Below are 26,755 nucleotides of genomic sequence, written 5' to 3'. Positions count from 1 at the left end.
TAGATAATAGATAGATAGATAGATAGATAGATAGATAGATAGATAGATAGATAGATAGATGGATGGATAGATAGATAGATAGATAATAGATAGATAGATAATAGATAGATAATAGATAATAGATAGATAATAGATAGATAATAGATAATAGATAGATAATAGATAATAGATAGATAATAGATAGATAGATAGATAATAGATAGATAATAGATAGATAGATAATAGATAGATAGATAATAGATAGATAGATAATAGATAGATAGATAATAGATAATAGATAGATAATAGATAATAGATAGATAATAGATAGATAGATAGATAGATATCACGCAGTTGAACTCCTATGTGTAGAGGCTGCACATTATGTACATTATTATGTGCTTAAAAAAACACGAAAAGAAAAAAAAAAGATATGTAAAATAAATAGGCAAAAAGTGACAATGGGGAATTTCAATTTAATTGTCTGAAAACCCTGAAAATGAACATCTCTTTTTTCCTACCGTTTAGCCCGTTAAATATACCATTGTAAACATTTTGTTTTAATAATGAATGCAAATAAAAAAAAATAATAGCTGTTGATTATGTCAGAAATTCAGAGCTGTCCTGTTATTATTATACAGGATTTATGGCGCCCACAGATTGCACAGATCTTTATATTATAAAGGGAGACAATACAGTTACAATGCAATACAAACTAGAGTATTAAGAGGGCCCGGCACATAAGAGCTCACAATCTAATAGGGTCAGGCAAGTGGTACAAAGGGTTATAACTGTGGGGGTAGAGCTGATGGAAGTGATAAATGTGTGATTGGAGTCGTATAGTTACATAGTTACATAATTAGTCCGGCTGAAAAAAGTCCATCCAATTCAACCATAGAAAAAAAAAAAAGAAAAAGTTATAATCCTACACCCACAGTTGATCCAGAGGAAGGCAAAAAAAACCCAGCAAAGCACGACCCAATTTGCTCCTGTAGGGGAAAAAATTCCTTCCTGATCCCCCGAGAGGCAATCGGATATTCCCTGGATCAACTTTCCTTGTAAATGTTCTATCCAGTTATATTCTGTGTATCCAAGAAAGAATCCAGAACTTTCCTACAGCAATCCACTGAGCTGGCCACAACCAACTCTGGAGGGAGTCTATTCCACATTCTCACAGCTCTCACTGTGAAGAAACCTTTCCGTGTTTGGAGATGACATTTCTTTTGCTCCAGATGTAAAGAGCGCCCCCTTGTCCTCTGTGATGACCTCAGGGGGGATAACTACACCGAGTTCACTATATGAACCACTGATGTATTTATAGATGGAGATCATATCCCCCCCTTATGTATTATACATGGAGATCATATCCCCCCTTATGTATTATACATGGAGATCATATCCCCCCCTTATGTATTATACGTGGAGATCATATCCCCCTTATGTATTATACATGGAGATCATATCCCCCCCTTATGTATTATACATGGAGATCATATCCCCCCTTATGTATTATACATGGAGATCATAACTCCCCTTATGTATTATACATGGAGATCATATCCCCCCCTTATGTATTATACATGGAGATCATATCCCCCCCTTATGTATTATACATGAGGATCATATCCCCCCCTTATGTATTATACATGGAGATCATATCCCCCCTTATGTATTATACATGGAGATCATATCCCCCTTATGTATTATATATGGAGATCATATCCCCCCTTATGTATTATACATGGAGATCATATCCCCCTTATGTATTATACATGGAGATCATACCCCCCCTTATGTATTATACATGGAGATCATATCCCCTCTTATGTATTATACATGAAGATCATATCCCCCCTTATGTATTATACATGGAGATCATATCCCCCTTATGTATTATACATGGAGATCATATCCCCCCTTATGTATTATACATGGTGATCATATCCCCCCTTATGTATTATGCATGGAGATCATATCCCCCTTATGTATTATACATGGAGATCATATCCCCCTTATGTATTATATGTGGAGATTATATCCCCCTTATGTATTATACATGGAGATCATAACTCCCCTTATGTATTATACATGGAGATCATATCCCCTCTTATGTATTATACATGGTGATCATATCCCCCCTTATGTATTATACATGGAGATCATATCCCCCCTTATGTATTATACATGGAGATCATATCCCCCTTATGTATTATATGTGGAGATTATATCCCCCCTTATGTATTATACATGGAGATCATATCCCCCCTTATGTATTATACATGGAGATCATATCCCCCCTTATGTATTATACATGGAGATCATAACTCCCCTTATGTATTATACATGGAGATCATATCCCCCTTATGTATTATACATGGAGATCATATCCCCCTTATGTATTATATGTGGAGATTATATCCCCCTTATGTATTATACATGGAGATCATAACTCCCCTTATGTATTATACATGGAGATCATATCCCCTCTTATGTATTATACATGGTGATCATATCCCCCCTTATGTATTATACATGGAGATCATATCCCCCCTTATGTATTATACATGGAGATCATAACTCCCCTTATGTATTATACATGGAGATCATATCCCCCTTATGTATTATACATGGAGATCATATCCCCCTTATGTATTATATGTGGAGATTATATCCCCCCTTATGTATTATACATGGAGATCATATCCTCCCTTATGTATTATACATGGAGATCATATCCCCCCTTATGTATTATACATGGTGATCATATCCCCCTTATGTATTATACATGGAGATCATAACTCCCCTTATGTATTATACATGGAGATCATATCCCCCTTATGTATTATACATGGAGATCATATCCCCCTTATGTATTATACATGGAGATCATATCCCCCTTATGTATTATACATGGAGATCATATCCCCCCCTTATGTATTATACATGGAGATCATATCCCCCTTATGTATTATGCATGGAGATCATATCTCCCCTTATGTATTATACATGGAGATCATATCCCCCCTTATGTAGTATACATGGAGATCATATCCCCCCTTATGTATTATACATGGTGATCATATCCTCCCTTATGTATTATACATGGAGATCATATCCTCCCTTATGTATTATACATGGAGATCATATCCCCCCTTATGTATTATACATGGAGATCATATCCTCCCTTATGTATTATACATGGAGATCATATCCTCCCTTATGTATTATACATGGAGATCATATCCCCCCCTTATGTATTATACATGGTGATCATATCCCCCCGTATGTATTATACCTGGAGATCATATCCCCCCTATGTATTATACATGGAGATCATATCCCCCCTTATGTATTATACATGGAGATTATATCCCCCCCCTTATGTATTATACATGGAGATCATATCCCCCTTATGTATTATACATGGAGATCATATCCCCCTTATGTATTATACATGGTGATCATATCCCCCCTTATGTATTATACATGGAGATCATATCCCCCCTTATGTATTATACATGGTGATCATATCCCCCTTATGTATTATACATGGAGATCATATCCCCCCTTATGTATTATACATGGAGATCATATCCCCCCTTATGTATTATACATGGAGATCATATCCCCCCTTATGTATTATACATGGAGATCATATCCCCCCTTATGTATTATACATGGTGATCATATCCCCCTTATGTGTTATACATGGAGATCATATCCCCCCTTATGTATTATGCATGGAGATCATATCCCCCCTTATGTATTATACATGGAGATCATATCCCCCTTATGTATTATACATGGAGATCATATCCCCCTTATGTATTATACATGGAGATCATTTCCCCCCTTATGTATTATACATGGAGATCATATCCCCCCCTTATGTATTATACATGGAGATCATATCCCCCCTTATGTATTATACATGGTGATCATATCCCCCTTATGTGTTATACATGGAGATCATATCCCTCCCTATGTATTATACATGGAGATCATATCCCCCCTTATGTATTATACATGGAGATCATATCCCCCCTTATGTATTATACATGGTGATCATATCCCCCTTATGTGTTATACATGGAGATCATATCCCCCCTTATGTATTATACATGGAGATCATATCCCCCTTATGTATTATACATGGGGATCATATCCCCCCTTATGTATTATACATGGAGATCATATCCCCCTTATGTATTATACATGGAGATCATATCCCCCCTTATGTATTATACATGGAGATCATATCCCCCCTTATGTATTATACATGGGGATCATATCCCCCCTTATGTATTATACATGGAGATCATATCCCCCTTATGTATTATACATGGAGATCATATCCCCCCTTATGTATTATACATGGAGATCATATCCCCCTTATGTATTATACATGGAGATCATATCCCCCCTTATGTATTATACATGGAGATCATATCCCTCCCTATGTATTATACATGGAGATCATATCCCCCTTATGTATTATACATGGAGATCATATCCCCCCTTATGTATTATACATGGAGATCATATCCCCCCTTATGTATTATACATGGAGATCATATCCCCCCTTATGTATTATACATGGAGATCATATCCCCCCTTATGTATTATACAGGGAGATCATATCCCCCTTATGTATTATACATGGAGATCATATCCCCCCATTATGTATTATACATGGAGATCATATCCCCCCCTTATGTATTATACATGGAGATCATATCCCCCCTTATGTATTATACATGGAGATCATATCCCCCCTTAATCTCCTCTTTTAAGTAGAGGATACATTCAATTCCTCTAATCTTTCCTCGTAGCTGAGCTCCTCCATGTCTTGTATCAGTTTGGTTTCCATTCGCTTTTTTTTTCCTCCAGTTCCCCAATGTTCTTTTTGTTAATTGGTGCCCAAAACTGAACTGCATATTCTAGTTGAGGTTTTAATAATGATAATAATACAAGAGAGGATTTTGCTCGCTTTAGAACCCGCAGTTTGCATTCCATTATTAAGCTTGTGATCTACCAGAACCCCTAAATCCTTCTCCACCATTGACCCCCCAGTTGTACCCCCCCAGTATGTATGATGCATATTCTTATCCCCCAAGTGCAGAACCTTACATTTATCAACAGTAAACCTCATTGGCCCCATAGTCCCCCAATTACACAGAGCATTGAGGTCGGCTTGTAAGTTGGAGACATCCTGTAAGGACGTTATTCCCGGCACAGCTTGGTGTCATCTGCAAACACTGAAATGGGATTTATAATCCCAAATCCTATATTGTTTATAAATATATTAAAAAGTAAGGGTCCCAACACTGAACCTTGGGGTACACCACTAATAACACTGAACCTTGGGGGACCCCACTAATAACACTGAACCTTGGGGTACCCCACTAATAACACTGAACCTTGGGGGACCCCACTAATAACACTGAACCTCGGGGTACCCCACTAATAACACTGAACCTTGGGGGACCCCACTAATAACACTGAACCTCGGGGTACCCCACTAATAACAGTGAACCTTGGGATACCCCACTAATCACGCTGAACCTTGGGGTACACCACTGACACCCCTAGACCATTCAGATTATGAATCATTAACCACTACTCTGTGAATACGATCTTTTAGCCAGTTTTCTATCCATTTACATTCTGATTTTTCCAGCCCATAGACTTTACCTTACACATTAGCCGTGTGTGGGGAACTGTGTTCAAGTATACCACATCCCCTGCCACCCCTCTGTCCAAGTATACCACATCCCCTGCCACCCCTCTGTCCAAGTATACCACATCTACCGCCACCCCTCTGTCCAAGTATACCACGTCCACTGCCACCCCTCTGTCCAAGTATACCACGTCCACTGCCACCCCTCTGTCCAAGTATACCACGTCCACTGCCACCCCTCTGTCCAAGTATACCACGTCCACTGCCACCCCTCTGTCCAAGTATACCACGTCCACTGCCACCCCTCTGTCCAAGTATACCACGTCCACCGCCACCCCTCTGTCCGAGTATACCACGTCCACAGCCACCCCTCTGTCTGAGTATACCACGTCCACAGCCACCCCTCTGTCCAAGGTTTTGCTCACCTCCTCATAAAAAGAAATCAGATTTGTGTGACAACTTCTGTCTTTCATGAATCCATGCTGTCTGTTGCTTACAATATTTGTTTCCAGCAAGAACTCATCTATGTGTCTTTTATTAAACTCTCCAGTATCTTCCCAACTATAGAAGTTACACTAACAGGTCTATAATTACTTGGGAAAGATTTTGACCCCTTTTTACGCCAATCCAGTGGTACTATGTTAGTCATTAAAGAGTCTCTAAAAATGAGAAACAATGGCTGTGAAATGACAGAGCTCAATTCTTTAAGGCCCCGTGGGTGTCTGCCATCCGGTCCAGGGGCTTTATTCACCTTTATTCTGTCTAAATATTTTTGGATCATTTAAATTGTGAGCCAATGTGAATCATCTGGAGCTGTGTCAGTACCATCCCCCATTATGGACAGGAGCCCCCCATGCCCCTTTGTATACACAGAGCTGAAGAAGGGATTTCATACATTGTCCTTCTCTTTGTCCCCAGTCACCCCCTCTAGATGGTTCTGTAAAGGGCCTACATACTACAGACTGGACCTTTTTACTATTAATATATTTGAAATTTTTTTGGAGGTTTGTTCTGCAATTTTTGGCCTCCCTGAACAGATGAGTTTTCAGGGATCACCTAAAGGGGATAGCCAGACAGATTGAGGTCAAGAATTCCAGAGGATGGGAGAGGAGGAGGCAAGGGATCTTGAGAGCAGGAGATCATGAGAGGAGCGGAGAGGATGGTTTGGGAGATATCTGTATACAAGACTGGTGATGTAGCTGGGGGTAGAGTTGTGAATAGCTTTGCATGTTGTTGTTGTTAGCATTTTGAATTTCATTCATTGGGCAATCGGAAGCCAGTGGAGGGATTGGCAGAGAGAGGTGGCAAACAGCGAGCAGTTGGTAAGGTAGTTGATCCTGGCAGCAGCATTCATGATAGACTGGAGAGGGAATAGCCTATGGAGAGATCGGTATATGAGAAGGGAGTTTCAAAAGTCAAGGCAAGATATAATAAGGGAGTGATTGAGTAGCTTGGTGGTTTCATTAGTCATTTCATTAGTTAGAGGATCAAGTGCATCCACTGAGGATGAGAGTGAACTGTTGTAGACAGAGGAGGCCGGGTCAGGACAGGAAATGGGAGAGATTTTGTCATAGAGGTGGTCAGTAGCAGAATAGAAAAGAGAAGGGTGAAGGCTTCTACAAGTAATCATTTGCTGCTTGGGGGGATAGGTGGTTGAAAACAAGTATACTGTGAAACTGATGAGGTTGTGATCAGAGAAAGGACAGGGGGTGTTGGTGAAGTTGCCAGGAGTGCAGAGATGGGGTTATACAAGGCCAAGCGTATTACCATCAGAGTGAATGTCCATTGTGTTCTCATGAACACACTGTACACCCAGAAACATTAACAGCCCATATCTCAGTGATCACCAAAGAAAGGAAAGATCCCACTCGATGCGCCAACTAAAGGCCTATTTCTCTGCTCAAGCTTGATCCGAACTATTCACTAAAATCTTAGCTACCCATCTGATTCCTTATCTTAATAACATTATCCATTATGACTGGGTGGGCTTTATGCCAGACAGAGAGGCATGTGATGGTATGATCCGAAGACTTAATGTTATACATTCTGTCCTGCCAGGGACTACTCCAACTCTCCTTCGTTCTACTGATGTGAAAAGGCCTTTGACAGGGTGAATTTGTCCTTCATCAGGGTCACAAGACATGGGCCTTAGTCCAACTATGAGAACGTGGACTGAGTCACAGCACAGGTGCTAATGGATTGCTCTTGTCTCCTTTCCCTGTTACAAATGGTACAAGACACGGTTGTGCCTTTTCACCTCTCATTTTCCTTTTAATGTGTGAACCATTTCTACACTATGTTAGGAGTAAGCAGAACATTCATAATATCATGACTGGGCATAAATGCCATAAGGTCTCTACCTATGCAGATGATTTGCTCTTTTTTAGCAGTTAACTGGATGTCACCATTCCCAACTTGATGGCTGAATTTAGACGTTATGGTGAATTATCTAATTTTCAAATAAATTATCAGAAGTCTGAGGCACTCAGCTTGAACCTGCCGGAGGTCATGCTACAGAGACTCAAATCCTTTGCTTTTAGGTGGCCATTTTCCAGAGGGTGGGAGAGGGTCTAGAGAAGTTCTGGAGGTGAGTGTGGGAGGAGGTAACTGGAGAGCAGGAGGTCTTGGGAGGAGAGGACAATATTTGCAGATGAGGTTGGTGATGTAGCTGGGGGCAATGTTGTGGATGGCCTTGCATGTTGTGGTTAGTATTTTGAATGTATATGTTGGGTTAGTTGAAGCCAGTGAAGAGATAGGCAGAGGGGCAGTAGCCATGGTTTGGATAGTAAGATGCATTAGTCTGGCAGCAGCATTCATAGCAGACTGAAGGGGGGATAACCAGTGTAAGGGTAGGCCAGTGAGAAGGGAGTTGTAGTCAAGTTGGGAAATAATCAAGGAGTGAATAAGCTGTTGTGTGGTGTCTTTAGTCAGGAAGGGGAGAATTCTAGAAATGTTTTGGTGTTTGAGGCAGCAAAATTTAGCCAGATATTGGATGTGGGGATGAAGGAGAGATCAGAGTCTAGGATTACACCTAGCACCATTAAGATTACTCCTGGCATGTGTGGAGGGACCATTGGTTGTGCCGTTGATCTCAATGGTAAAGTCATGGGGAGGGAATACAGAAGGAGGAACTATTAGAAGCTCAGTTTTAGAAAGACTGAGTTTGAGGTAGTGGTGTGACATCCATACTGATATGTCACTTAGTAAATTTGTGATCTGTAAGGGGATTGAGGGGGTGAATTGAGAAGTTGAGAGATAGATCTGGGTGTCAGCAGCATAGAGGTGGCATTGAAAGCCACTGGAGGTTATCAACTGGCCTATGGAAGAGATATAGAGAGATAAGAGGAGGAGCCCAAGGATGGAGCCTTGGGGGACCCCAACAAAATGAGGAAGAGGAGCAGAGTAAATGGTATTGTATGTGAGACTAAAAGTGCACTGAGATAGGTACCAGAATAACCAGGAAAGAGCAGAGTCATGGAGGCCAAGGGAGTGGAGTTTGTTGAGGACGAGTGGGTGGTCAACTGTGTCAAAGGCAGCAGAAAGGTCTAAGAGTATGAGTATGGAGTAATGGCCGTTGGTTTTAGCAGTTAAAAGGTCATTGGTGAGTTTTAATAGAGCTTTTTCAGTGGAACATTGCGGGAGGAAGCAGGACTGTAGGGGATTGAGAAGGTTGTTGTGAAGGAGGTAGCAACTCATACCACTGTGGATAAGGAATTCAAAAAGCTTGGAGGCAAATGGGAGCAGGGAGATGGGTCTTAGGATATTCAAACAGGTGGGGTCCAGTGAGGATTTTTTAAGTATGGGGGTGGTTAGTACATGTTTGAGCGTGGAGGGAAATGTACTTGAAGAGAGGGAAAGGTTGAAGATGTGGGTTTGAGAGTTTAGGATGGAGCAGGAAGGTGGTCATAGTAATTGAGAGAGGGCAGGTCCAGGGGAAAGGTGGGCAGAGGAAAGGAGTTTGGCAACTTCCTCAGTGGTAACAGGGTTGAAGGAGGAGTGTGGTGTTGGACTTGGTGAGTTGGTTGGGAGAGAAAGCTGGATGCTGGCTATCTCATGACGAATTGTGTTGATTTTGTTATTGGAATGATTGGCAATATCCTGGGCAGTAAGCTAGTTGGTGGCTGGAGGCAGTGTGGGGTGAAGTAAGGAATTAAAGATAGAAAAGAGTTGACAGGATTTGGATGAGAGGGTTTTGATGAGACTTGTGTAGTAGGTTTGTTTAGCAGTATGGAGGCAGGAGCTGTATTTGAGAAGGAGGGATTAGTAGAGGGTGAAGTCTTTCAGGGATTTAGTTTTACTCCATACTCGCTCAAGAGCATGACTGCATCTCTTGAGACTTCTGGTGTCATCTGTTTGCCAGGGTTGTGACAGGTGAGGCCTGGTTCTGCGTGTAGTGAGAGAAGCATGGTGTCCAGGAAGGATGACAGAATGTTGTTGTAGTCAGAAGTGCCCAGGTCTGGGAAGGACAGGGGAGCCATTTTATCATAACGGCAGTCAGTAGCAGGATGAAGAAGGGAAGGGTTGAGGTGGCCAAGTTTCCTGTGGGTAACCATTTGATGGTTGGAGGCATGGGAGGTAGGAGACAGGGAAAGTGTGAAACTGAGAAGGTTGTGGTCAGAGAGAGGAAAAGGGATTTTGGAGAGGTTACAGGGAGTGCATAAGTGGGAGAATGCGAGGTTGAGGGTGTTGCCATTGGAGTAAGTGGTGGCTTGTGTCCATTGTATTAGGTTAAATGAGGAGGTTAAGCTGAGTAGTTGAGAAGTGGCTGAGGTGTTAACATTGATTGGACTGCTAAAGTCACCAAGGATGATGGTGGGTACTTCAGAGGAAAGTGGGGTAGCCATGTGGACAAATCATTGAGAAAGTGTGACACAGGGCCAGGAGGCCAGTAAATGACTGCAATCCTCAGATAAACTGGAGAAAAAAGACAGTAAAAATTTAAATTCAGCCAAAATGTATTCTGCTCCGTGTCTTTGGCGGTGATCAGTGATTTATAGCAGGACTGCAGAAGGCATTCTGATATTGGGGGGAATTGACTTAGTGTCTGTGACATCCCCAATGACACCAATACAGTGATCAATGCTAATAAAAAGCACTGACACTGTACTAATGGCACTGGGCAGGAAGGGGTTAACATGAGGGAAGATCAAAGGGTTAACTGTGTGCTGTGTGTTTCACTGTAGCACACTGCTATGCAGAGCCATACAAAGCAGTGTGCAGGAGCTGACAGAGGAGAGATATGTGTTGTTTATACACAGGTCTCTCTCCTGTCGGATATACTCGGCGATCACCGGGTGGCGGCAAGTAATCACCCACCAGGACTCGGTGATTGACAGCCGAGGCTGTGAATGGCGGCGCTACCCGGAACTGCAAAATCACATATACACATATATATATATATATACATACATACACACACATGACTTTGCGCACCCGTTCCGAGCTGTAGCAGTATTACATTGGTAAAGTCTGCCGAGTCCAACAATAACTAACAAATACAAACTGTACCGGAAATGTTGGATATCTCTCCTTCTGGACACGGGGAACACTCATAGCAGCATTTATGTCTGGAAGAGCCAAACTTTTTTCTGCTGCCGGGTAAACAGGGATCTGAGCATCGAGATATCAGAACCTGAAATCAGAAATTATTATTATTATCATCATTATTATTATCATTTTTAAATGTAAATGTCCATCATCCCTCAAGAGACTCTACAATCTAAGTGTAACAAATAGGAATAAGGTTCAGGTTTGCTTCTAATATGGGTCAAAATCTGCAGATCTGAGATCCTCTTGGGGGGCAGTATTTCGGGGTTTTCATTTATCTGGGGCATTCAGTCACGTTAAAAACCAGAGTTTTTCAGCTTTTTTTAGAATTTTTGCATTAGTGTTTAGCGGCATTTTTCCGCATTTGTGTTTCTTACAAAAAAACGTTGGGCATCAAAAACACCGGTTTGCGATGTTTTACTGCATTTTGGCACGTTTATCAGTGTTACGGGGTTTTTACAGCTAAAAAACTCCTTTAGAAACCCCGCTAGTCCTGTTTTTTTTTCAGCCAAAAAATGTTGATTCCAGTCTGTGTGTACGGACACATAGGATAACATGCTGGGGGGTTTACTGGTTGCAGAGAAAAACCTCAAAAGCCAAAAACAGCCGCTGTAAAAACGTCCCGTATGCAGGAGGACTTATGGCATGCTGATGGGACCTCTATTTTAGGTTAAACTGCTTTTTTAGTGCAAAGCTTCCCTTTAACCCCTTGACTCCGACGTCACACAAATACGTTGCTTCACAGAACTGGGCTGTTTTCCGTGGGGCCGCATATTTGTGTACCTGTCTTTTTGCTGGGAGCGCGCAGCACGGCGCACTCCCAGTCACAAAGACCTCGGTGTCACCGAGAGCCCCGGGTCCCATTCTAGCAATCAGGACACGGGTCTCCCGATTCTGGGTCACATGATCACTGTTATAGCTTCTGATTGGCTATCACAGTGATTAGTCTCTGTGCAACTCGTCCCCCTTGTTTTTTTCCCTTTCTCTATGAATGGTGGAGAGAGATACATTGTATCATTGTATACATTCCATTATACATTGTATCATTGTATACATTCCATTATACATTGTATCATTATATACATTTCATTATACATTGTAATATTATATACATCCTATTATACATTGTATCATTATATACATCCCATTATACATTGTATCATTATATATGTTCAGTTATACATTGTATCATTATATACATTCTATTATACATAGTATCATTATATACATCACATTATATATTGTATCATTATATACATCTCATTATACATTGTATCATTATATACATTATATTATACATTGTATCATTATATACATCCTATAATACATTGTATCATTATATACATTCCATTATACATTGTATCATTGTATACATTCCATTATACATTGTATCATTATATACATCCCATTATACATTGTATCATTATATACATTCTATTATACATTGTATCATTATATACATCCCATTATACATTGTATCATTATATACATCCTATTATACATTGTATCATTATATACATCCCATTATACATTGTATCATTATATATGTTCAGTTATACATTGTACCATTATATACATTCTATTATACAGTGTATCATTATATACATTCTATTATACATTGTATCATTATATACATCCTATTATACATTGTATCATTATATACATCACATTATATATTGTATCATTATATACATCCCATTATACATTGTATCATTATATACATTATGTTATACATTGTATCATTATATATATATATATATATATATATATATATATATATATATATATATATATATATATATATATATATATATATATATATATATCCTATAATACATTGTATCATTATATACATCCTATAATACATTGTATCATTATATACATTCCATTATACATTGTATCATTGTATACATTCCATTATACATTGTATCATTGTATACATTCTAGTATACGTTGTATCATTATATACGTTCAGTTATACATTGTATCATTATCTACGTTCAGTTATACATTGTATCATTATATACATTCTATTATACAGTGTATCATTATATACATCCTATTATACATTGTATCATTATATACATCACATTATATATTGTATCATTATATACATCCCATTATACATTGTATCATTATATACATTCTAGTATACATTGTATCATTATATACATCACATTATATATTGTATCATTATATACATCCCATTATACATTGTATCATTATATACATTCCATTATACATTGTATCATTATATACATTCTATTATACATTGTATCATTATATATAGTCTATTATACATTGTATACATCCTATTATACATTGTATCATTATATGCAATCTATTATACATTGTATCATTATATACATCCTATTATACATTGTATCATTATATACATTCTAGTATACGTTGTATCATTATATACGTTCAGTTATACGTTGTATCATTATATACATTATATTATACATTGTATCAGTATATGCATTTTATTATAATTGTATATTGTGTCCTCACTGCTCCCTTCACCCCTCTACGGCACCCACCACCTCCTCCTATTACTCCACTCTCCCACTGACCCGAACACCTCCACTAGTAGTTTCTCACACTCCTGCACATCCCGCTCCCATGCCAACTTTCTCCTCCTCCTAACTGCGGGGGACATCTCCCCGAATCCTGGCCCTCCACCACCTTCCTCACCCGCACAGCACCCTCCCGCCTCCACGTCCTACCGCAACCCCCGCAACTTAGTATCTGACCCCCTGCTAACTAAAATTTCCCCCCATTTTCATGTGCACTCCTGAACGCCCGATCGGTGTGCAACAAGCTTACTGCCATCCACGACCTCTTTGTTTAACGTACTTTTCCCAATCTAGAACAAATAGAAATATAATAACTCAATTATTCTATTAAGATCCAACTCATCCATACATATGTTAGTACTGTTACTAAGCAAATATTAGATATTAGGTTAAGGAAAGCTTCTAACAATGGCGTTCCCCTGAATATTGTGTCTGATCGAGGAGTGCAGGTCACATCCAAATTTTGGAAAGCTCTGTGTGAGGCATTAGAGATCGAGTTACGCTTTTCTTCTGCTTATCACCCGCAGACAAATGGACAAACGGAAAGGACAAATCAAACTCTGGAGCAATATCTCCGATGCTTCTCCTCATATTCACAGGATGACTGGGCATCACTCCTTCCTTTAGTGGAATTTGCGTGTAATAATTCCAGCCATTCCGCCACCAAGCAATCCCCCTTTTACTCTAACTACGGATACCATCCCTCCTTTCTTCCAGAAATACCAGTGGAGGCTGCTGTTCCGGCGGTACAAGAAAGGATGGAGTTCCTCAGGAGGAACGGCAAAGTGTCACAGAAAACAATTTCTGAAGCTCAGGTGAGCAACTAAAAATTTTTTGATAGAAAGAGAACGGGCAACTTGAAACTGAAACAAGGGGATAAAGTCTGGCTGTCCACGGCTAATCTGAAATTAAGTTGTCCATCAAGGAAGCTTGGTCCAAGATACCTGGGACCATTTACCATCAAGAGAAGGGTTAACCCTGTGGCATTTGAATTGGAACTACCGGCTAACTTGAAGATTCACCCGGTATTCCACTGCTCTTTATTAAAACCACACATCCCAAGTGGGTTTCCCAACCGGAATTCGGAGCCACCTGCTCCACTGCTAGTTGAGGGAAATGAAGAGTACGAGGTTGAGGCTATCTTGACTTGTAGGAAGAGGGGCGGACAGACCCAGTTCCTCATAAAATGGAAGGGTTATGGACCAGAGAATAACTCCTGGGAACCGTCCACTAATGTCCATGCCTCACAGATAGTGCAAGCCTACCTCCATCGTCATCCTGAGAAACGAGCCCTAGTGGGCATCTGGAGGCTGCCCCTAAGGGGGGGGGGGCAATGTAAGGGATTTCCAGCAAGAATCACGATCGGGAACGCGTACGCGCAAAGGAGATCCCGCAGAAGAATTTCCGGTTGTGCGCAGGCGTGCAGAAATGCGCAATCACGCACATGCACGCACGCGTGCACATGCACGGCAAAGATTGGCACCAGACGGGCTCTTTAAGCCTCTGCTCAGATTCAGTGCTGACTGGTCTTCAGCTCCCCCACGTGTCCTGCTTGCTCCTGTTTGATTCCTTTGTTGCTGACTCGGCTTGTTCCTGACCCGACTCTGATTACTCTCCTGCTCCTGGTTCCTGGTTCCTGACTTGGGCTCTGATCCTGACTTTGGCTTTTCCTTCTGACCCTGTACTGTGCTGCCTTACTGTTATGACCGCGGCTATCCTACGATTCCGCTCCAGTCCTGTGTCCTTGCTACCTACCTTCCTCTGCTGTGCATCTGGCAAATCCACTGAACCTGCCTGGTCTATTTCTACGGTTCCCAAATCAGAGGATATCCTGCCTACCAAGGTCATCATCTGCAAGAGTCGCAAGCAACAACCACTGGCGCTCTTGTCCCCCTGGTCCCTAGACTCCCTCTGTTTCAACCTCAGCCGGGTCAGGGCTAGTGGCACAAGTGAGGACCACCTCGTCAATTCAGTCTCCCATCAGGTACGTGACAACAGCACAGTGATCCGACCAGGGAATTGGGAGGATGTCGGAGGCCAGTACTCGGTGGGGAAGAGCTAGCAGTCATAAAGATGTGATCTCTTCTTGAGAATGTCTTATGAGGGTGGGAATAGAAGGTATATTGGCGTTTTATGGGATTGAGTTCTCTCCATGTATCTATCATTGAGTAACATTGTAATATAGTTTAGAAGGTTTGTTTAGAGGTGACCAGAGGAGGGGGTTGAGGGGACTTATTCAGGAAGGGGTATATCGTGCAATTTGAATCTCCACAGACTAACAACGTGCCGCGTTTGTGATGGTCGATAACTGATAACACTGTTCAACAAATTTTTATTTTTTGCCAGTTTTGGAAACAAAAGGATCCATTTCTTAATGAATTTCACATTCTGAGTTCAAATATAACAATGAAATTTGTCAATTGGCTCTAGTTTTTCTGTAAACGGAAAGTTTTCTACTATAGGCGTAATGACTACATAATGCACAATAATTATATAGATAGATGTCTTTCCACAAATATAAAGCAAGTGATATGACTACATAACAAAGCCTAAATGGCAGAATATATTGCATAGGATTACCAAGAAAAATTATAGCCATAAGCGAAGTTGAATCATTTTAATACTTAGGATTCTCACTAGTTTTGTCTTCAGTTTGTGTCGGTTTTGCTTCTCTTGGCTTTTCTCTTGTATTCGAGGAAAGGGCTATCTCTTACAACTGCACATGACTACACGCTTCAGGTTCTTCCTCACTTGACTCAACCATGAAGGATTCTGGTGCTTTAGGAATTGGTAGCCCCTCTCCATGAGGAACTGGACGTATTGCCGATGGAATATTTGGATAGTGCACAGATAACTTTTTCTTCTTATTTAGCCCTTTTACAATTGGAGGCACCATACAAAAGTAACAATTACTAACATGATCTGTTGGCTCTCTCCAAATCATTGGCACAGCGAAAGGCATAGATGCCTTTTTTCCATTCAACCATTGCTCCAGTGCCGTCCCACAAGAATTGCAGCATATATGTGGTGCCCAGCTCTTGTCCTGGTCTCCTATCTTGCAGCCAAAATACAAGTTGTAGGCTTTCTTAATCATTCCTGTTATCCTCCTTTTTTGTGAGATAAAAGTTATTTCACCGCAGATATAGCAGAAATTATCTGCTTTATTCACACAAGTTCGAGGCATTACTGAGTAGCCTATATAAGCATAAAACCAAATGTAAAGACGAACTACAATCAGCTACAGATACTGCAGCTTTTATGCAGGGAAGTGATGCAATTAAAGGCTAATATTGCATCATCTCAGTATACATGACATTTTCTATTGGTCACCAGTATCAATTGCGCAATATGCAGCTGAAGTTGCATCATAATTTTGAATGGCTTACGTCATTAGATGGGTGAATATATCATGGAAACTAGAGCCAATCAACATTTTTTAGGACCATTTTTGTTTTCAGCACCCCAAAATTATGTAAGATTAGCTAATTTTATGTCCAAAACTTTTTACCTGTTGAACAGTGAACAGTGTTGAATAGGTGGGAAAGAAATGGTAAGTGACCTTGGTTTGGGGCGTAATACGTGGTGATGGTGACTTCAAAGTCCAGAAGTTGCCCGGGGAGCAGGAGATAATAACCTTCAGGGTCTTTAATCTCAGTATGCAATGTGAAGGGCGTCGCACGGTTGAAGGCAATGAGTACCCCTCGACGTTTGTTAGCGGCGGAGGCTGTGTAGACCTGTGCGTAGCGGAGGCCAAAGAATTTGGGAGTGGAGGTAGGAGTATAGTGCGTCTCCTGGAGGGCATTGTATGATGCGAATGAACGGAATGCCTTGTTGTGCTTCTGCAGTATGTTAAGACCCTGAACATTCAGGATGAGAATGTTAAGGGAACCCATGGGGGGAGTGTGTGGTGATTCAGATAATAGAGCGGTACCAGCTGAGAGAGAATCTGGCAGTCTAGATGTAAGATTGTTGTGTGGGAGAAGGAGTTAGGCAAAGATGTGGAGTCATGTAGGGGAGAGGGGAGGAGGATAGGGCTAGGGAAGGGTATCAGGAGAGGGATATAGGGGGCCATACTTAGGCAAAGAAGTGGTCCCCGGGATCACCCGGGACTCAGCTGGTCTGGGGAGCGGTAATAGCCCAAGTGGTATCAAAAACGCGATACCAAAGGGGCTAGTGGTGAGTGTGCAGGTACGCTGGTTGTGGGGAAGACAGCATATAAACATGAATGTAGTAATGCGATCCTGGGGGGAGAAAGAACATCAGGATTGGCATACAGGAGAGTCAAGGGATCCTAGGGTCAGGTGGCATCGGTCGTCCAGGTAGGTCTACAGAGATGGGGGGACAAAATTTTCCATGCCACCAAAACCGAGGATCCTATACATAAAAAACAGGCATAATCGATTAAAGATTAAACCAACGAGTAATATATAAGGCACAACAAGCTCTTACCGATAGAGGAGAGAGAGTAGGACGGCCCTTGATATACGGTGCAGCAAGAAATTTTCCTCAATACAGGTTATAACATTGTTTTAAGAAAAAAGGGGGGGAGAACAGAAGAAGAAGTCAGAAGGACAGTATGAGCCCTGGGGGCTAACCTAAGGATATGGATACTTAGCATCTGCATTCAGGTGAGGGATGAGAGGAACAGACACCATGGGTGTCAACTACGAGGGTGGCGGAGTTCCACTTTGTTGAATGTAGGCTGTAAAGCGAGAGATGATTGATGAGATTCAGTCCATGGAATCTTGTGGAGATGGAGCAGGTGATGAAAAACGCCCTTGTTTGTGGGTATTGAGTTCACCGTTGGTGAGGTGTGTCGGGTGAGATTTCTGCGGTGAGCATGATGCTGATCGTCAGAGGCGTAGCTGGGGGGGCAGGGGGTACATATGTACCCGGGCACCAAGGTAAAGGGGCGCCAAAATGAGGTCACAAGATCACTGCAGCGGCTGCAGCAGACATGTCATCTGATACGTCTGCCATCTACAGTGAGCGGCCGGGAGAGGAGCGGAGAGGAGGGCAGTGAGCCGGGCATGTGCCGGAGGGGACGAGGGGAGATCCGAGCCGGGTGTGTAGTGCCACAGATGAAGGGGGAGCAATGTGATTGGGACGGGGGGTGTCTACATGGACCATATGAAGTGGGGGGGGGTGTCATGAGGTGGCTGATCATCCTCGGGTGCAAAATATCCTAGCTACGCCTCTGCTGATCGTCGTCTGGAGCTTTCTGATGGTGTTGTGTGAGGGTGCAGCTGGTGGTTCCGCAGGATGTCTTGAAGCTCATCAGGGGTCTTGCAGATGTGGTCTCAGGCCTGGTACTGGAAACGTACTGCGAAGGGGAAGCACCATTTATACAGTATGTCATGCTGTTGAAGAGCTTGTAAAGGTGGCTTCATGGCCCTTCCTTTGACGATGGTAGTGGGACAGAGGTCTTGGAATAGCTGGTAAGTGTGACCCTGGAACGTGAGGGATTCTGCGTTACGGGTCGCTTGTAGAAATTGTTCTTTAGTGCAAAAGAAGTGGAGCTTGGCTATGATATCTCATGGTGGGCCGCCGGTGCTTTTTGGATCCAGTGCCCTGTGAACCCTATCCATTTCTAGGCATTCTATGGAAATAGCAGGGGCGAGCTCTTGAAATAACACTGTGACAGTGGATTGGACATCAATAATCGACTCAGGAAGGCCAGGAATTTGCATGTTTGAGCGCCTAGCCCGATTCTCAAAGTCCTCTAAGCACATTTGTAATGTAGCGTTTTCGTCACGCAAAATGTCAAGTTTGTGTGTTTGTGTTTGAAATGAGGCGTTCAGTTCATCCACCCTCTGTTCCAGGTCAGCAGTGCATTGCTCTAGTTCGTGGATTTCTCTGGACAGCTTGTCTGTGGTGCGGTCAGAGGTCTGTGTTCAGGGCTTTGTGTAGCATTTTTCCAAAACGTGTGAGGTCAGGAGTAGTAAGATCAGGTGTTGAAGCATGTATGGGGGTCTCTGTCTCAGCATCAGACTCACCCTCAGAAGTGCAGGGATGGCTTGGCTGCTCCGTGTGCAGAGCTGTATACTTCAATGCTGCTGGCTTTCTGCTGTGAGAGGTTGCAGCGGCCATCTTGGAGGAGGCACGAGCAAGGGCCTCCTCGATTGGTTAGCCTGGCGGTGGAACCTGGTGCTGGGACACTCCCCTGACCATATTAGCGTGTGGCAGGGGGGTCGCTATGGCAACTGGGGCCATTTATATGACGTCTCGGGCCGGGATCATGGGTTGGGGTGGCTGTTTTCCCTGCGGTGCAGAGGAGCCTCAGGGAGACATGTCCATCCCCGCTGGCCGCGCATGCGCACCATGCCAACTTTATTTCATAACACATATATACACAAAATAGGAAATAGATCACTTATAGGAAATTTTGCACAAAATTATGGCAGTTAAAAGCCTTCACCGACTCCAAGAATGACCCCTTTAATGAACATACGTGTAACGGAGGGTAAGCGGGACAGAACACACAAGGCAGACGGCAAACACTTAAAGCTTTATTAAAACAAACAACAGTCACTCAATGGGGATTAGTGCAGGGAGAGAGTCCAAAATACTTGTAATCCAGCCCCGGTGGGCAAAGCTAAAGGCTCCACAGCAATTTGTAATCCAAGAGGCAGTTCATAAGCAGTCAGATAGCACAAGGGGAGCATACACTCACACAAATCTGATGTGATAGTCTCAGGCAGAGTTGACAGTGTTCCAGGCAGGCTGATGTAGCTTCTGGGATCCCCCTTCCTCCAATGGAGCTCAGGCAGAGCCGGGGGGCCACTAAAGTCCAGCTGAACCACTCAGTGGTTGCCCAGCAGAATGGCACAACAAGAGAGACCAGCACTGGCCTCTTAAACCCCCTGAGCAGGAAGAGAGGTGGAGGGGGGTCATTAGCAGGTGACAATGAAGAGAATGGAACTACAGTAATTTAATTTGTAGCTGTACACAGAAAGGACTGGTTGGGCCGGATAATTAGTGGGGGAAATACATTAATACAAAAGTAAGGCACTAATTAAGGATGTATAACTCATTGAATTTGGGACCTTTTGTGGAGGGGCGAGTTAATTACAGCTAGGGGTCTTTGGCACACAGGAGTGAATACTAATTGGAGGAAGCTCTTCCTATGGCCAGGAGGGATTAGGAACAAGGAATTAATACCTGGGGATTATTAACTGGGCTGGCAGAGAACTCATATCGTGACACTCCGGATCAGTAAGCAGGAATTGATAATTGGCCGGGTCCCTATACCGTGATAATACGTGTTTGTTGGTATATCTTAAAACAAGGATACAAATTCCTAGAAATCCTAATTATGAACCTCCTCAGCAAATGATATGAACAGAAAACATTGAAGTCATTTCTTACGTTGCCATGTTTCCAGAAGATGTTACTCATATCAAACGTTTTGGGTACAAAATCCGGGCCTTGAAAAACGGAAATTTTGCTTTGAGGAAAAGATATATTGTTTATATAAAGGCCGCTCTGTAAAATGAGATCGGTTGGAATTTCTCTTCTCTCATTGAAGTAGATCTCGCCTCCGTCTGGGTCGGTGTAATGAACATTTCTCACATATTTGTGCAGCTTTTCATGGAAGACAGAAATACTCACATTACTATATACAGGTATAAAGGTTCTGAAATTAAAGTCTGATTAAAAAATACAAAGTGGTTAGATCCAAGTTATTAAGTGTTCCTGCATGGAGGGATTGACAGTGAATGGAGGCCAGTGGAGGGATTGGCAGAAAGGGGTGGAGGACACTGAGTGGAGATCAGTAGAGGGATTGGAAGAGAGGGGTGGAGGACAGTAAATGGAGGCCAGTAGAGGGATTGGCCGCTCGGCTCTTCTGTGCAGCAGAACCTGCTCCTCGGTCCAGCTGTGTCCTCATCACCTCATCATCTTCAGTGTGGGCACCCGGCTGTTACAACTTGCGGCTTCACAGCCGGGAGCCCACTGCGCATGCGTGAGAAACGCTGCACTTTGTGAATGTCCCCGTAGTTTTCTGGGACCTGTCACGTGTCCTAGAAAACTACGGGGAGAGAGGTGATCACAGCAGAAGTGGGAGTGGGTATCAAATTCAGGCACCCGCTCCCCAAAGGTCCACAGTCTCTGGTCATCTCCTGTACTATGTCCGCAGTCTCTGGTCATCTCCTGTACTGTGTCCGCAGTCTCTGACCATCTCCTGTACTGTGTCTGCAGTCTCTGGTCATCTCCTGTACTGTGTCCGCAGTCTCTGACCATCTCCTGTACTATGTCTGCAGTCTCTGGTCATCTCCTGTACTGTGTCCGCAGTCTCTGGTCATCTCCTGTACCATGTCCACAGTCTCCGGTCATCTCCTGTACCATGTCCGCAGTCTCTGGTCATCTCCTGTACTGTGTCCGCAGTCTCCGGTCATCTCCTGTACTGTGTCTGCAGTCTCTGGTCATCTCCTGTACTGTGTCTGCAGTCTCTGGTCATCTTCTGTACTGTGTCTGCAGTCTCTGGTCATCTCCTGTACTGTGTCCGCAGTCTCTGGTCATCTCCTGTACTATGTCTGCAGTCTCTGGTCATCTCCTGTACTGTGTCCGCAGTCTCTGGTCATCTCCTGTACCGTGTCCGCAGTCTCTGGTCATCTCCTGTACTGTGTCCGCAGTCTCCGGTCATCTCCTGTACTGTGTCTGCAGTCTCTGGTCATCTCCTGTACTGTGTCCGCAGTCTCTGGTCATCTCCTGTACCGTGTCTGCAGTCTCTGACCATCTCCTGTACCGTGTCCACAGTCTCTGGTCATCTCCTGTACTGTGTCTGCAGTCTCTGGTCATCTCCTGTACCGTGTTTGCAGTCTCTGGTCATCTCTTGTACCGTGTCCGCAGTCTCTGGTCATCTCCTGTACTGTGTCTGCAGTCTCTGGTCATCTCCTGTACTGTGTCCGCAGTCTCTGGTCATCTCCTGTACTGTGTCCGCAGTCTCTGGTCATCTCCTGTACTGTGTCTGCAGTCTCTGGTCATCTCCTGTACTGTGTCCGCAGTCTCTGGTCATCTCCTGTACTGTGTCTGCAGTCTCTGACCATCTCCTGTACTATGTCTGCAGTCCAATATTTTTTTTCTTATCTCCCTCCTCTAAAACCTAGGTGCGTCTTATGGAATTAAAAATACGATATATATATACAGTTGTGTTCAAAATACTAGCAGTCAGACATCACTAACCGGATCAATCACTGTTTTTGGTGGAAATGATATTTCTACATGGCAAATAATTTCCTAGCAGGTGTAGTAGAGTCATAGAAATCCAACAGACGCAACAGTCATGACATGCATACTGCTGATTCTGTGTCATTGAATCACTCATTGAAAGGGGCGTGTTCACAATAATAGCCGTGTGGAGTTCTATTAGTGAGGTCATTCATTCTTTGATAAACAGGTGGCAATTATTGCCCTTATTTAAGGAAGGAAGGCAGCAAATGTTGGACATGCTGGTTACAGTGCATTTCTCTCTGAAATTCTGAGGAAAATGGGTGGTTCCAGACATTGTTCAGAAGAACAGCGTACCTTGATTAAAAAGTTGATTGGAGGGGAAAACATATAAAGAAGTGCAGAAAATGATCGGCTGCTCAGCTAAAATGATCGCAAATGCTTTAAAATGGCAACCAAAACCTGAAAGACGTGGAAGAAAGCGAAAAACTACCATTGGAATGGATAGAAGAATAGCCAACATGGCGCGGACTCCGCCAACAATCAGCTCCAGGAAGATGAAAGAAGGTGTGACGTTCCCTGTGAGGACTCAGCCAACAATCAGCTCCAGGAAGATGAAAGAAGGTGTGACGTTCCCTGTGAGGACTCAGCCAACAATCAGCCCCAGGAAGATGAAAGAAGGTGTGATGTTCCCTGTGAGGACTGTTATAATTAGAAGACGCCGATGTGAAGCCAAGCTATCTGCAAGAAGTTCCCGCAAAGTCCCACTGTTGGGAAAAAGACGTGTGCTGAAGAGGTTACAATCTGCCAAAGAGCACATTGACCGGCCTAAAGAGAAATGGCGCAACATTTTGTGGACTGATGAAAGTAAGATTGTTCTTTTTGGGTCTAGTGGGCAGAGACAGTTTGTCAGACGACCCCCAAACACTGAATTCAAGCCATAGTACACTGTGAGGACCGTGAAGCATGGTGGTGCAAGCATCATGATATGGGGATGTTTCTCATACTACGGTGTTGGGCCTATTTATCGCATACGAGGGATCATGGATCAGTTTGAATACATCAGAATACTTGAAGAGGTCATGCTGCCTTATGCTGAAGAGGAAATGCCCTTGAAATGGGTGTTCCAACAAGACAACGACCCCAAACACACCAGTAAACGTGCAACATCTTGGTTCCAGACCAACAAGATGGACGTTATGGAGTGGCCAGCCCAATCCCCGGATCTTCATCCAATAGAAAACTTGTGGGGTGACATCAAAAATGCCGTTTCTGAGGCAAAACCAAGAAATAGAGAAGAACTGTGGAATGTGGTCCAATCATCCTGGGCTGGAATACCTGATCACAGGGGCCAGAAGTTGGGGGACTCCATGCAACACAGATGTACAGCAGTTCTCAGAAACAGTGCGACTACAACCAAATATTCATGAAGTCATTCAAAGGAAAGCAAAATCTTCAAACATTTCTCAGTTTATATAGTGAATGTTGGAGTTTGTAAAGAAGAATACAAACACTGAGATTTTTTTGAACCGTCTAATATTCACTTTTCTTCCATTTTTTTAGAGGAACAACACAAATTTGATGTATTTTTCTTCATGTTGTGATTTGGAATAGAATGTGTCGTGTTCCCAATGCATTTGTGTGGATGGAAATAAAAGGATTAGAAGGATTTGCAGCTTTAGTCACTTTTTTCAACACACTGCTATTATTTTGAACACAACTGTACATATATAATGTATATCAATTATATATGAATCTGGACTATATGAATGTGTCTCATAACATGGCATATACAATTAGTAAAAAAAAATCCCCCCCTTTTAAAAGCCAACTATTTATTTAATTAGATTTAAAAACTGTATAGGAGAAACAAACATTGTATTGCCGGCAATTTTGCGGACAGTGAGAGGGAGGTCGGAGGTCGCGGTCCATCTCACTTTGGTCACACAATTACTATGTCATCTATGATAGGATCGTAGTAACAGCAGCGGTGTACTTAGGTATTGTACTGCCCTAGGTAACACAAAAATTGGACACCCCCCTCCCGGCACAGAGAGCCTGCCACCAACCAACACCAGACCCCCCCCCCTCCCCGCGGAGAGAGCCTGACAGTGACTAACCACACCCCTGCCCCATCCCCAGAAAAAGACACCTTCACAGCTCTGGACATCCCCCCCATGGAGAGAGACTGATGGTGACCAACAACACCCCTGATCCATCCCCACCCGAGAAAGCCTTTCACTAACACCCCCTCGACAGAAAAAAGGACACTCACCTTCACAGGTCTGGAAATCCCCCCCCCCCCATGGAGAGAGCCTGATGGTGCACAAACAGCATCCCTGCTCCACCCCCACCCAAGAAAGCCTTCCACTAACACCCCCTCGACAGAAAAAAAGACACTTACCTTTACAGCTCTGGACATCCCCCCCATGGAGAGAGCCTGAAGGTGACCAACAACACCCCTGCTCCACCCACACCCACAAGAGCCTTCCGCTAACACCCCCGCCAATGGAAAAAAAGACACCTTCACAGCTCTGGACATCACCTCCATGGAGAGAGCCTGACAGTGACCAACACCCCTGCTCCACTCCCACCTGAGAGAGCCTTCCACTAACACCCCCCAACAGAAAAAAAAGACACCTTCACAGCTCTGGACATCCCCCCATGGAGAGAGCCTGACAGTGACCAACAACACCCCTGATCCACCCACACCCGAGAGAGCCTTCCACTAACACACCCCCCACAGAAAAAAAGACACTTACCTTCACAGCTCTGGACATCCCCCCCATGGAGAAAGCCTGAAGGTGACCAACAACACCCCTGCTCCACCCCCACCTGAGACAGCCTGACAGTGACCAACAACACCCCAGCTCCACCCCCACCTGAGAGAGCCTAAGGGTGACCAACAACACCCCTGATCCACCCCCACCTGAGAGAGCCTTCTACTAACACCCCTGAACAGAAAAAAAGACACCTTCACAGCTCTGGACAGCCCCCCCATGGAGAGAGCCTGATGGTGACCAACAACACCCCTGCTCCATCCCCACCTGAGAGAGCCTGACAGTGACCAACAACACCCCTGATCCACCCCCACCTGAGAGAGCCTGACGGTGACCAACAACACCCCTGATCCACCCCCACCTGAGAGCGCCTTCCACTAACACCCCCGAACAGAAAAAAAGACACCTTCACAGCTCTGGACAGCCCCCCCATGGAGAGAGCCTGACAGTGACCAACAACACCCCTGATCCACCCACACCCGAGAGAGCCTTCCACTAACACCCCCCCCCCCACAGAAAAAAAGACAATTACCTTCACAGCTCTGGACATCCCCCCCATGGAGAGAGCCTGATGGAGACCAACAACACCCCTGCTCCACCCCCACCTGAGAGAGTCTTTCACTAACACCCCCCAACAGAAAAAAAGACACTCACATTCACAGCTCTGGACATCCCCCCCCAATGGAGAGCGCCTGACGGTGACCAACAACACCCCTGCTCCACCCCCACCCGAAAGAGCCTTCTACTAGCATCCCCTTGACAGAAAAAAAAGACACTCACCTTCACAGGTCTGGCTATCCCCAGGAATGACAGTGGGACTCTGCATACACCATCAAGCAGCCCACAGCCTCTCTCAGATCCCACCTGGTCCCCATGTCCCTCCTGCAGGGGCCAGTGCTGCCCCCCCTAAAAAAATGCCGCCCTAGGCAAATGCCTTTTTTTGCCTTGTGGTAAATACGCCCCCGAGTAACATAAGCACTTATTATCCAACTCACTCTGTGCTGGAATCCAGGTTGTTCAGA

At 43.5% G+C, this 26,755-nt stretch overlaps 1 protein-coding gene across 1 annotated transcript in view; it reads right to left on the bottom strand.

Moving 5' to 3' along the window:
• Positions 1-26,755, bottom strand: part of LOC149440908 (vomeronasal type-2 receptor 26-like) — a 72,790-nt gene that overhangs the window by 6,122 nt on the left and 39,913 nt on the right. Inside the window, exon 2 of the mRNA XM_089657998.1 lies at positions 11,168-11,291. Coding sequence (XP_089514124.1) covers positions 11,168-11,291 — 124 coding nt within the window. The remainder of the gene's footprint in view (positions 1-11,167; positions 11,292-26,755) is intronic.

Source organism: Staurois parvus, unplaced genomic scaffold (assembly GCF_062004578.1).
Source record: "Staurois parvus isolate SC_StPar_1 unplaced genomic scaffold, SC_StPar_1.0 ptg001046l, whole genome shotgun sequence".
NCBI lineage: Eukaryota > Metazoa > Chordata > Amphibia > Anura > Ranidae > Staurois > Staurois parvus.
The sequence above is the reverse complement of the archived record's forward strand: the minus strand, read 5'-3'. Positions and strand labels throughout refer to the sequence as shown.